Source organism: Aotus nancymaae, unplaced genomic scaffold, assembly GCF_030222135.1.
Source record: "Aotus nancymaae isolate 86718 unplaced genomic scaffold, 86718_ANA_hifiasm-v0.15.2.pri h1tg000016l, whole genome shotgun sequence".
Taxonomy (NCBI): Eukaryota; Metazoa; Chordata; class Mammalia; order Primates; family Aotidae; genus Aotus; species Aotus nancymaae.
Genome location: NW_026988428.1, coordinates 29,109,570 through 29,122,532, shown reverse-complemented (window position 1 = coordinate 29,122,532; position 12,963 = coordinate 29,109,570). Strand labels below are relative to the sequence as shown.

Below are 12,963 nucleotides of genomic sequence, written 5' to 3'. Positions count from 1 at the left end.
TTTGGTAGTATTAATTCATTTATAACATAATTTGAACAATCTCTGCTTGAATATAATAACAAGAAGTTATGTTTGCTAAAAAAAAAAAAGTTCTTTCTGGGCTGGTTAGGTGGCTCACACCTGTAATCCCAGCACTTTGGGAGCCCAAGGCAGAAGGATCACTTGAGTCCAAGAGTTTGAGACCAGCCTGGGCAATATAAATGAGACTTCACATGATGGTGCATGCCTGTAGTCTCAACTACACAGGAGGCTGATCGTGCCACTGCACTCAGCTTGGGCAACAAAGTGAGACCCTGTCTCAAAAAGGAAAAAAAAACCCATGCTCAATTATCCTTGCCTTAGAATGTATTATTCTTATAGAAAGAAAGGTCAATTCCTTCTTGAAATTCTGTCTTCCTTTGGCTTCTGTGCTGTATATTGTCCTGCTTCTCTGACTTTCATGATCTCTACTGTTGTTTCTTTCCTGCTGCAGTTTCCTCTCCTGCTTTCTAGCCCTTGGGCCTCTACTCCTCCCCTATATTGATTTAGAATTAAAAAATTTGTATTTGGAATCTAATACTGCCACCTGTTATCAGTGCAAACTTGAGCAAGCCACGTAACTCCTAGGAGCCTCACTTTCTTAATCTCTTACGGAATATCTCCAAGAGTAATACCTTATGGGCTTATTGATGAAGCTCAAAAAAGATATTATGTGAGGCAACACATCTTTGTAAACTATACAAAAATGTTCATTGTTAATTATTACGTACTTTCAACCATATTTTTATATGTGAATGACTATTAAATTGGCATTGCCACAAACATTTAGTTCTTCGTATCTCTGCTCATATTATTCCTCCCCCTCTCACCTCTCTCCTACCTCATTATATATGCTGATTATTATAGAGAAATATGTATCGAGGTTTGAAGGATGAATAGACAGTTCTGGGCAGAAAACCATGAAAACTGCCAAAAATTGAAACTAACACTTGCAGAGTAAAATTAAATGAAGTATTCCTGCTTAGAAAGTTTCTGGTTCTAGGCTTCTTAGTGCTTAATCAAGTATTCTTATTGAATAGGATTCAAATCTAATAAAGTCATTTCTTTGCTGCTAGCCCTAATAAATGAAAATGATCAAATGTAGTAGCAGATGGAAGCAAGTCATTAACTTGCTTTCAGTAGTAACTGATAGTTCTAAAGTCAGGTAGCAAAAATATAATATGTATGTTTCCAAAAACTATCCTGGTGGTATAATATGCCACTTGATCTCCTTGACCATAAAGGACATCTACTAGATTATAAACCCCTTGAGGACAAAGAGTATTTTATGCTTCTGTGTTCCATGTTTCTTCAAATAGTGCTAGATACATAATAGATGATTAAGAATATATGTTTGATTTTTTAAAACCTTTGCTTTTTTCCTAATTATTTCATTCTATGAAATATCTTATTTTTTTATTCTTTTTTTTTAAATTTATGGCCAGGTACAGTGGCTCACACCTGTAATCCCAGCACTTAAGGAGGCCAAGACAGGCAGATTGCTTAAGCCCAGGAGTTTCAGCCCAGCCTGGGCAACATGGTGAAACCTGTCTCTACCAAAAATTAGCCAGGCATGATGGCGGGTGCTGTAATCCCAGCTACTTGGGAGGCTGAGGCAGGATAATCTCTTGAACCCAGGAGGTGGACGCTGTAGTGAGCTGAGATTATGCCACTGCACTTGAACCTGGGTGACACAGTGAGACCCTGCCTCCCCCAAAAAAATTTTTTTTAGAGGCATGGTCTTGCTCTATCACCCAGGCTGTAGTGCAGCAATGCAATTATAGCTTAGTGCAGCCTTGAATTCCTGGGCTCAAGCAATCTGCCTGCCTCAGCCTCCTAGGTAGTTGGGACTACAGGAACACACCATCACATCCAGCTTTTCTTACTGTTTGGAACTTTTTGTTTCCTTAAAGATTAAAAAAAAAAAAAAACTAATGCTGTTTTAAAGTATATCATAGTAATTGGGAATATTAGCCTAGAGTATGACTGCAAGTCACTGAAACTCTCAGTGTTGTACTTGTCCTGTCTATAAAATGCGAAGGAATAATGGTATCTATAGCAATGAATTATCATGAAGTGTTATCCATGTAAAATGCTTAGCACAATACCTGGCATACAAATATTTTATAGATATTAGTTATTATTACTGTTTTCCTTCCACTACTACCATTCACAGTGATATAATTTGACCGCCATTTCCTCAACCAAATCTCATCTTGAATTGTAGATCCCATAATTCCCATGTGTCATGGGAGGGACCTGGTGGAAGGCAATTGAATCATGGGAGCAGGTCTTTGCCGTGCTGTTCTCATGATAGTGAATAAGTCTCACAAGATCTGATGGTTTTGTAAACAGGAGTTCCCCTATACAGGCCCTCTTGCCTGCCACTAAGTAAGACATGACTTTGCTCCTCATTTGCCTTTAGCCATAATTGTTAGGCCTCACTAGCCATGTGGAACTGTGCATCAATTAAACCTCTCTTCTTTATAAATTACCCAGTTTCAGGTTTGCCTTTATTACCAGCCTGACAATGGACTAATACAAAGGAATTTCACTTTGACAAATCATGACTTTAGTGTGTCTAGGATTGAGAAGTAAGAATTACAGAACTTCCTCAGGATCTGGGTATTTAGAACCTTCATGACAGAAACATATACCCATTGTTGAGAGGAATGGGCAGGGGTTCAGTCACACTCAGTCCCTAAGCTGCACACTGAAGTAGAGGGCTCTGGTCTCTTGGAGAGAGAGCGAGCATTGCCAGAATCAGGAGAGGGTCACATGAAGGGGATTTGTGGGAAAGTGTTTGTGGAAGAGCACAGCAAGAGGGGGTGTTCTCAGGAAGGGCCAGTGGTGGTACACTGTGTGGTTTCCCAAGGGGGATCTGACCTCTTTTTGGTTACTATAATTCAGGTCTGGTTTCAGTCTTTCTCAAGTAGAAGCCTCACTCTGTCATGTATGCAGAGTTGATTAGAGCCTGGAAAACTGGTTGACTGTTGCTCATTGTCATAAAGGATTGATATATGACCCAGAATGCCACTTTATTAATCAGGCAGAAGAACACAAACCTCACTGTTCGGGCATGCCCTATGCTTGTTTTCAGGCCACCTGAGAAGTCAGATTATAATTAGAAGGTTGCTTTGGTGAGTACAAAGTCTGAGAAAGAGTAATGCAAGTCCACAGTTCAAAGGTTCTTCTTTGGATATGGTTCAAGAAGTCTACCAACGTCTGGTTCTTTGGGCCTTCACTTTATACATTTCAGGCTAGCCAATTAAATTATTATAGAATATGTATGAAACAATAGATTACTTTTGAGTTTATTAAATTGCTATGAAATTCCAGTCCTGCCCTTCTCTTTTATGTCTCCTGGAGATTACCCAGGTCACCCTGGTTGGAATTTGGAGTGTAACTTAACTCTCATTGTCAGAAATTTGTAGACAGTGTCATTTTACTCCCCTGATGGTATCTGTTAGGTACAGAATTTATCTGTTTTAAGCTCAGAAGGCAAACATAATCCTCAAGTCTTCAAATTTTTGGGGAGTACCCTATTGTCATATATATGAACACTTTATCAATGATATTTAGAGATTTGCAGGATGGAGAAGTGGAAAAGATATGAACAGGAGATAACAGTTACTAATCTAAAAATGTAGACATAGGTGGGAGTTGCCAGAAGTTCCAAGCTATCTTTAGACTGCATGAAAGAAATCATTCCTTCAAAGCTTGTTGTCTTGTTCATTTCCTCAGTGTGAAGCTGTCATCAACATGAACATTGATCACTTCATGTGTATTTTAAGGTGGTTGAAGTAAAAAGGATATAGATGCCATCTGTAACATCTCAGTGTAGGCTGTTTAGGGCTCTTCTACTCGGGGTTTGTTTAGAGATGGTGGAACAGTTGTTAACAGTGAATATTAATATTCATGAAGAGGAGGAGGGGAGACACTTTGACTTTCAGTTTGTATACTTCCATATGTTTTGACTTTCCCCTTCAATACTTGCATACTACTTTTGTAATGTTTTAAAAATCAATTGAAAAAACTTAAAGGTTGGATAACAATATTATAACATTTATCAGTATTATTGTTGAGCTTTTGCCACTGGAACTGTTACTGTTATTAGTATCAATGACATTAGGTAACACTTTTTAAGGAGCTTTTACTGGATAATATAATAAGCTTATTACAAAATGTGTTTATTAATATATTTATATAATAAGCATATACAAAATATGCTCCTGGATAATATAATAAGCATATTATAAAAATTATCCCTGACTTTTTACAGCAAGCCAGTGAAGTAGGAATTATGATTATTCTTATTTCACCAATGCAAAATTGAGACTTAAGGAGGTTAGATAACTTATCCTAATCTTGAAAAAGTAGGTGGAGGAGCCAAAGTTTGAACTCTAGACTGTTCAACTCCAGAGCTGAAGCACTTTATCATTATTAATACTTTATACCAAGTTATCCTATTTCTTGTACTCTCAATTAAAAGGTACCAAAGTTAAAATACCAATAATTGAGCATCTCTAGAAGAGTCAATGAATAACTATCTCATTGATTATGATAGCTGAACCTTGAGCTAAGCAATGGAAAGGGTTATTATAGCAAAAGGAGGCCAGGTGCAGTGGCTCACTCCTGCAATCCCAGCACTTTAGGAGGCCAATGCTGGGAAGATTGCTTGAGCTCAGGAGTTTGAGACCAGCCTGGGCAACATAGTGAGACACCATCTCTATTTCTAATTTTTTTAAATTAAGATGATTTTTAAAGATTATCTAAAATAATATCTTACATTCATATGGCATTGTTTGAAAGGAGATTAAAATATAGTAAAAAAAAAATGTGTACTCAAAATGGCATTCAGTTTACTGCTTGCTAAGAGCTTAATTGGTAAAATGCAAATTGTTAGAAATGTACATTTCAGATTATAATATAAAAATAACTGGGAAAATGGCTGGACACGGTGCCTAACACCTGTAACCCCAGCACTTTGGGAGGCTGAGGTGGACGGATCACCTGAGATCGGGAGTTCGAGACCACAGCCTGACCAACATGGAGAAACCCCGTCTCTACTAAAAATATGAAATTAGCCAGGTGTGGTAGTGCATGCCTGTAATCCCAGCTACTCGGGAGGCTGAGGCAGGAGAATCACTTGAACCTGGGAGGCAGAGGTTGCAGTGAGCCAAGATTGCGCCATTGCACTCTAGCCTGGGCAACAAGAGCGAAACTCCATTTCATAAATAAATAAATGGGAAGAAATTTATTCTTTTTTCACAGCATTGATGTATGAATTGAGTATAATTCTGTGTTTATATATGTTTCTTTCAGGGCTAGTGGTTGGATTTATCCTAACCATTGCAAATTTTAGCTTTTTTACCTCTTTGCTGATGTTTTTCCTGTCTTCTTCGAAACTCACTAAATGGAAGGGAGAAACAAAGAAGCACCTAGACTCAGAATATAAGGAAGGTAAAATTAATTATGTTTGGTGTTAATCAGAATAGTACACTTCATTTCATCCTAACATAGGCTTTTAATCAGAATGTTGTTTAGAATGTCAAAATACATAAATTTTATGTGAGAATTCCTTATGGTAGCCAAAGCGAGTTTATCATTTATTTCACAACAATAGGAAATAACAGCAGAATATTAGAAGCACTAGAGTCTGTCGTAATTTTTCCAGATTTGTTAATAACAGTATAGAATCTGGGCAAATGTACTGTTCTACTTTTACTATTTTTAAAAAGTTTGTTGTTGTTTTTCTTGTTTTAAACTTTAAAACATAAACACCTATAACTGCATGGTTTTTCTTCTAAGGAGAAAGCATTTATTTGTCCTTTTCATCTGTTTGTTTCCAGGTGGGCAAAGGAATTGGGTTCAGGTATTCTGTAATGGAGCTGTACCCACAGAGCTGGCCCTACTATACATGATAGAAAATGGCCCTGGGGAAATCCCAGTCGATTTTTCCAAGCAGTACTCTGCTTCATGGATGTGTTTGTCTCTCTTGGCTGCATTGGCCTGCTGTGCTGGAGACACATGGGCTTCAGAAGTTGGCACAGTTCTGAGTAAAAGTCCTCCAAGGCTGATAACAACCTGGGAGAAAGTTCCAGTTGGTGAGTCCTTTTTTTCTTTTTGACCCATTGGTAGACATAATTGGTGAGTCTTGACTTGGGATTCTTTTAAAAAATAAACCAAAAAACCTCTTGATTTAATGTACTTCTTATTTTAGAGCCTTTTAAGAACTTTATTTAGTCTCTTTAAATAGTAATTGGAAAATTTCTATAGATTATTAAGCTGGTAATAATAAATAATCTTTGCAGGAAATGTTAGCAAGACCTAGATAAGTAATATAGGAACATAGAGATTAATTTGCAAACATATGAGTAGGGAAGGAGAAGAAAGGGAACAATAGAATATTTATTGAGTGCCTGTTATGATACCAGTGCTTTAACCTATATCTCAGTTCTCCATTATCAACATTGTCAACAACTACATAGGTTGAGCATCTCAAATCTGAACATCCAAAATCCAGAATGCTCCAAAATCTTAAACTCTTTGACATGATGCTCAGAGGAAATGTTCATTGGAGCATTTCAGATTTATGATTTTGAGATTTGGGGGTGCTCAACTGGTAAGTCTATATGATGCAAATATTCCAAATCTGAAAAAATTCAAAATCCAAATTCTGGTCCCAAGCAATTTGGGTAAAGAGAATACTCAGCCTGTACTGTTTCTTCTTTTTGTCCTCTGATGCTTCTCTTCCTCTCTTCCCCTTCTTTTCTTTCTCCCCTCATCTTATCTCCATCATTGCCTTCTCCTCCTCTTCTTTTATCTCCTCTTCTTCATCATCATTACAAGAGCTAGCACATTTTAAATACCTACTACAGAGCACTATTCTTGCTTTACACGGATTGCCACTTAGTACTCCTAATAATCATATGAATTAGTTTTTTTATTATTTCTATTTTATAAAGAAACTAAAGCCCAAAGAAGTTAAATAAATTAACTACAGTCATATGGCTTAAGAGTTGCAGAATTGGGCCTGGCAAGGTGGCCCATGCCTGTCATCCCAGCTACTAGAGAGGCTGAGGTGGGAGGATCACTTGAGCCCAGAGATGGAGGCTGCTGTAAGCTATGATCACACCATTGTACTCTAGCCTGGTTGACAGGGTAAAACCTTGTCTCTAAAAAGAGAGCGTAAGAGAGAGAGAGAGTAGCAGGACCAAGACTGAAACCAGGCAGTCTGGCTTCATTGAACCATTCTGCTTCACTGCTTAAAATATCAAGAGTTACTGAGGAGAAAATACTATTTTCTGAATAGGCTACAGTCTTTAGATTGCATTAAAGAGAATGCTTTCTTTAAATCAGTCTTGATTAGATAGGTACTTTGCTGTCCCTGACTTTATGTGTTTGCTGGTTATTAACCAGATGATTTTCTGCATGTTTCTTCTTCAGGAACCAATGGAGGAGTTACAGTGGTGGGCCTTGTCTCCAGTCTCCTTGGTGGTACCTTTGTGGGCATTGCATACTTCCTCACACAGCTGATTTTTGTGAATGATTTAGACATTTCTGCTCCCCAGTGGCCAATTATTGCATTTGGCGGTTTAGCTGGATTACTAGGATCAATTGTGGACTCATATTTAGGGGCTACAATGCAGTATACTGGTAAGAACATGCCTTCATCCTTGCACCTTATTGATGTGTTAAAGAAATAGGGAAGAAATAGAGAAAAGAAAGAAAAAATGTCAACAATGAAAACAAATCCAAAGACACAGGATGTTGACAGACCAGAAATGATAGGACAGAGTCTCTTCCACAATTTTGGCTTTCTTATACTTTTGTATGAAATTAATTGAAAGAGAATTAGTCTTGCATAGTAATGATTTGAAGCTGTGTGGGAAAGATACAATAGCGCAGAGAACAGACGCTTTTGTGTGGGCCATTTCCTAATCCTAGGAAAGCAAGATATTTGGGATCAGATCATTTTAATACAGTTCCTTCCATTCATTTTCCCAGTCAATTTGAGGGATAATTGTATTAATCTGACTATACACATGACCGACTTTATTACTGTGATATGCTTGCTATCCTTGCTGCTGAGTTTTTGCCTCACTCAGGATATATGGTAGATGGCTGGGTGCAGTGGCTCACGCCTTTAATTCCAGCACTTTGGGAGGCTGAGGTGGGTGGATCACTTGAGGTCAGGAGTTCCAGACCAGCCTGGCCAACATGGTGAAACCCATCTCTACTAAAAATACAAAAATTGCCAGGCGTGGTGGTGCCTGCCTGTAATCCCAGCTACTTGGGAGGCTGAGGCAGGAGAATTGATTGAACCTGGGAGGCAGAGATTGCAGTTAGCCAAGATCATGCCACTGCACTTTTGCCTGAGCGATAGACCAATATTCCATCTCAAAAACAAACAAACAAACATATATATATATATGAGTGGTAGAGTATGTTTTTCTCAAAATTTTCTGTGCTTTGCTTCTAAGGCTTTCTCATCCTATCAGTGTACTGACATATTCTGTTAGGTGTGTATTTACACTCTCATCAACCATGTTTCTCCTTTGATTGACATCAGGAAGAGGTTGGAAGGCTAGAGAAGGGTTCTCTCAGTACGTTCCTCCCAGTACTCTTCATGCCTCAGGAAATATATTTGCCCTTTCTCCCCTCTCTCAATCAGTCAGAATATTTGTTCTCAGTATTGTTAGTCTCATTTAGATTTTAAGGATGAAGCAATCTGATCTTAATTCCCACTAAAGGGTAAATAACTCTACACACACACACAAACAGTAACACATGTTTTTTAAAGAGCGTAGGTATTATTCTAAATTGGTTTCTAGTTGGGGAAGTTTCTGATTGCACTGAGTCGGTTGAAAAGAAATGCATGCAGTAGGGAGATTCTGTAAATCTTCGTGTGCCTCCTTTGTGCCAGCCCCATACTCAACCCTGTGTTTAGAGTGCTGTGGCCACAGACATGATCCCTATGCTCAAGGACCTCATAGATCAGTCTTGGAGGGGAGCCACTAGAAAGGCAGACCCAACCTGCCAGTTTCATGCCCTCTCTGCTTTTCATGTTCTCTCTTCCACTTCTGAAGCAACTCCAGAGGTACTGACAGAAAATTACTGAGGTGTACTGGAACCCATTTATTCAAAGAGGCCATTTGTAATCAAGGGTTCTGTATCTCTCATCATATAAATTATCCATTAAAGTCATTTAGCAGATCACTTAGAACCTTTCAAAGATTGTATGCTTTGGAGGAAAAATCTATTTTGTTCTTTTTTTTAAAATCAAGTAATTTGGGTTTTCTACCTCACTTGCTTCTTTTTCCATTTCAGGGTTGGATGAAAGCACTGGCATGGTGGTGAACAGCCCAACAAATGAGGCAAAGCACATAGCAGGGAAGCCCATTCTTGATAACAACGCAGTGAATCTGTTTTCTTCTGTTCTTGTTGCTCTCTTGCTCCCAACTGCTGCTTGTGGTTTTTGGCCCAGGGAGTGAACTTTATTTCATTCCCACAGGTTGAAACTGGTGAGTCCAGCTAAATTTGCAATTCCAACTTTCATCCTAAGAATAATAATTGTAATGGCAAGGCAGAAATGCCAGCTCTTCCTATATTCCATTGTAATGCGATTTCATATTTTCCTCTCATCAACTCCCCTGTAATAGCTAGCATCTTTCTAGTGAAAGAGAAGGGTTTATAGAATTTGTGCATTTTTTTTCTGCTGAATGGAGGTCTTGAGCAGTGAAGCTATATTGTTCCTACATATTGCTGTATATTGAATTGAAAGTTCCTATATAGTCAATATCAAGTTTTGTCTTATTTTGTTTTGTTTGTTTAAACCAGTGTAGGGAATAAAAGTGATGATATTTAAAATAGTTCTCTGCTGAAGAAGAGAAATGTCACTGTGCTAGTTGCCCAAATGTTGTGTCTGTTTTACATAGTTTAAGCTGATGTGTATGGAAGCCTAATCAAGTATAGTATCCTGAACTTCTCCCATTACATTGCTATTCACAATTGGGAAAAGGGTGGGGATTGGTTCCTAGTGAGTTTTGTGGCCTAGTCCACATTCGTTCTTCCTTCCTCAGGGTTAGTGATGGAAAAAAACTAGATATCCTTTTCATATGACCATTAGAATGTGTGAAAAAAGTTATTTTAACTAAAAGGAAAAGAACTCTATCTTATATCTAAAAAATGTACACCTTATGATATGTTTCAGTTGATCTCTGAACAGAAATTATTTTCAATTTAATATGTTGAATGTATTTTCTAGCTTTCTTTGAATTATGTTTGGCATCCTGGCTTAACACTGGCATCCTGAACAGTTAGAGTCACCAGGAAATTGCTGTATTTCTTTATAAATTTACTATCATACAAATTACTTGAAAATGCTATGATTTTCTATTATTACTTTCTAAGTGTATTCCCTCTTACACTGTAGCCTCAACTAAAGCAAATTCTGCTTTTCAGTTTTGTTCCTCACTATGGTGTGCCAAAGAAGTTTTGACATGGTACAGATTATTTTACTAAAAGTATTTTAAAATGTTTCTCATGATTTCCGTACCTTCTTCCTCCTGCCCCTTTTGCTTTTTTAAAGAAATTGGGGAAGGATTTATGAACACACCACCACCAGAGTGTGGGTAATGCTTAGAATTCTTTATTGGTGGCCCTACAATGGTGATGACCTAGAACTGACTTAGTTCAGGACAGAAAACAAAACAATCACACCCTTAATTTTGAAGCCAGTCAGATCAGGGAGTTGCAACAATTGGCCTAGAACTTTGGGTATACATTGGAAGCACTAGGACATGTTTGCCTTGTTTGTTTGTTTGTTTGTTTGTTTTCTGAGACAGAGTCTCACTCTGTGACCCAGGCTGGACTCCAGCACAGTGGCTTAATCTCAGCTGACTAGCCTCCACCTCCCAGGTTCACGCAATTCTCTTGCCTCAGCTACCCAAGTAGCTGGGATCACAGGCGTGCACTACCACCCCCAGCTAATGTTTGTATTTTTAGTAGAGACAGGATTTCACCATGTTGGCTAGGCTAGTCTCGAACTCCTGGCCCCAAGTGATCTGTCCCCTCAGCCTCCCAAAGAGCAATTACAGATGTGAGCCACTGTGCCCAGCCACCAGGGCATGTTTTTAAAAAAGTACTGGTGTCTGGGTTTCACACTGCAGAAATCTGATTTATCTGATCAAAGGTACAGCCCTAATATTGGGACTTTTTACAGCTCGGACTATATGTTAGAATCATCAGGTAAGGAGTTTTTAAAACACTATTGTAAGGGCCCCTTTCTAGACCAAGTCAGTCAGAATGTTGGACAATGAGGCCCTTGCATGTGTATTTTTACAAAGCTCTCTGGGAGATTCTAATGCTTAACCACGTTGAGAAGCACTGAATAAGAATATCCTAGACTGGGCGCAGTGGCTCACGCCTGTAATCCCAGCACTTTGTAAGGCCAAGGCAGATGGATTACTTGAGGTCAGGAGTTCAAGGCTAGCCTGGCCAACATGGTGAAACACTGTCTCTACTAAAATACAAAAAATTAGCCAGGCATGGTGGCATGTGCCTGTAATCTCAGCTACTCAGGAGGCTGAGGCAGGAGAATCACTGGAACCCAGGAGGTGGAGGTTGTAGTGAGCCGAGACGGCACCACCGCCCTCCAGTCTGGGCAACAGAGCAAGACTCCATCTCAAAAAAAAAAAAAAAAAAAAAAAAAAACGATATTCTAAGTACTAGAACTACTGAATAAGAATATCCTAAAGCACTGTATTTAAGCACTTGAAAAGAGTGGGACTTTTCAATTTTAGGGAAGTAACTATTAGCAACAACACAGCATGTTATCTTTATGGATTAATAACTTCTGGTAATTACAGTGTCTTACAGCTACATCACATATAAAATTATTGTGTCAGCTTTCACACAACCTGCACATTGTTCTAACATGCCCTTTTTCTTTTCTTGGAGATTCATCTTCATGACATACAAAGGGACAAAAATATTTATTGGAACTGTCTTTGGGTTTAGTAGAATCACTGTATCATTAACGGTTTGGGGTCCTTTATTTGAACACTGAGATCTAGTTGTGTTTTGCAATCAAAATTTTTGAGATTTTAAAAAACTAATAGTGTCTACATAAAATATTTCACGCAAAACTACTAAAAAAATGTCTGGGACAGCAGCTCATTATCGAATATGCAATTTTCATGGTGATTTATGAACATCCCCACTAAGTATGATAACTGAAGATCATAAAGAGCCTCAGATCAAGTCAGGTCAGGTTTTGTCACCAAACCTGTGAAGAAACTGGTTTTGATAGCTTTATAGACATGAGAATTGAGGATAAGAAATTGTGTCTCTGTCCTTTTTTTTTTATTTTTGTAAGTCTTATATTCTACTGTAATATCTTTTGAATTGGATATTTAACTAATTCAACTTATTTTTCATCTTTGCAGAATGGGCAGTTCATGTTAAAAACACTTTTCATGGAAAGAACTCTATATAACAGTATAATAAAACTGTCTGCCTTGGCAGCATAAAGGTGTACTATTTCTTATCATACTGATACATGATAGAGGAAAGCAGATATATGTGGTATGGGGCAGCTCCTGAAGGAGACTTCCAGGAGTAGCATGTTGAAAACTCATTAAATGGAGCCACCAGGAGAGCAAAGAATTGATACAGCAGGTCATTCTATTCTTAGTTTTTCTCATTACTTGAGTTATCTATTCCTCATATATCTCTTTCCACGTATCTGCTATACACGTAGGATGCTGGCTGCAGAAATACCAATCTTACCCCAATTAGATAAAGGACTAGTATAGAGAAAAAGCATGTGAAATAATGTTTTAAACTTTGCCGCATACCTACGATATGAACAGCTGCTGCCTGTTATACACAGTGGGTATACTAGAGCCCAGTCGTATGATCTTCCTGATGTTTTATCTA

The 12,963-nt window shown here is 38.2% G+C and overlaps 1 protein-coding gene across 3 annotated transcripts in view; it reads left to right on the top strand.

Annotated features, from left to right (window-relative positions):
• Nucleotides 1–12,963, top strand: part of TMEM19 (transmembrane protein 19) — a 37,033-nt gene that overhangs the window by 4,864 nt on the left and 19,206 nt on the right. The window contains exons 3-7 of one of the 3 annotated variants that reach the window (XM_012441311.3): nucleotides 5,344–5,481; nucleotides 5,871–6,125; nucleotides 7,468–7,677; nucleotides 9,352–9,545; nucleotides 12,471–12,561. In XM_012441311.3, coding sequence (XP_012296734.1) covers nucleotides 5,344–5,481; nucleotides 5,871–6,125; nucleotides 7,468–7,677; nucleotides 9,352–9,515 — 767 coding nt within the window. In that variant the 3' untranslated portion in view covers nucleotides 9,516–9,545; nucleotides 12,471–12,561. Of the gene's footprint in view, nucleotides 1–5,343; nucleotides 5,482–5,870; nucleotides 6,126–7,467; nucleotides 7,678–9,351; nucleotides 12,562–12,963 lie in introns of those variants that run through there. The other 2 variants (XM_012441312.3, XM_064376991.1) reach the window with 2 other exon arrangements.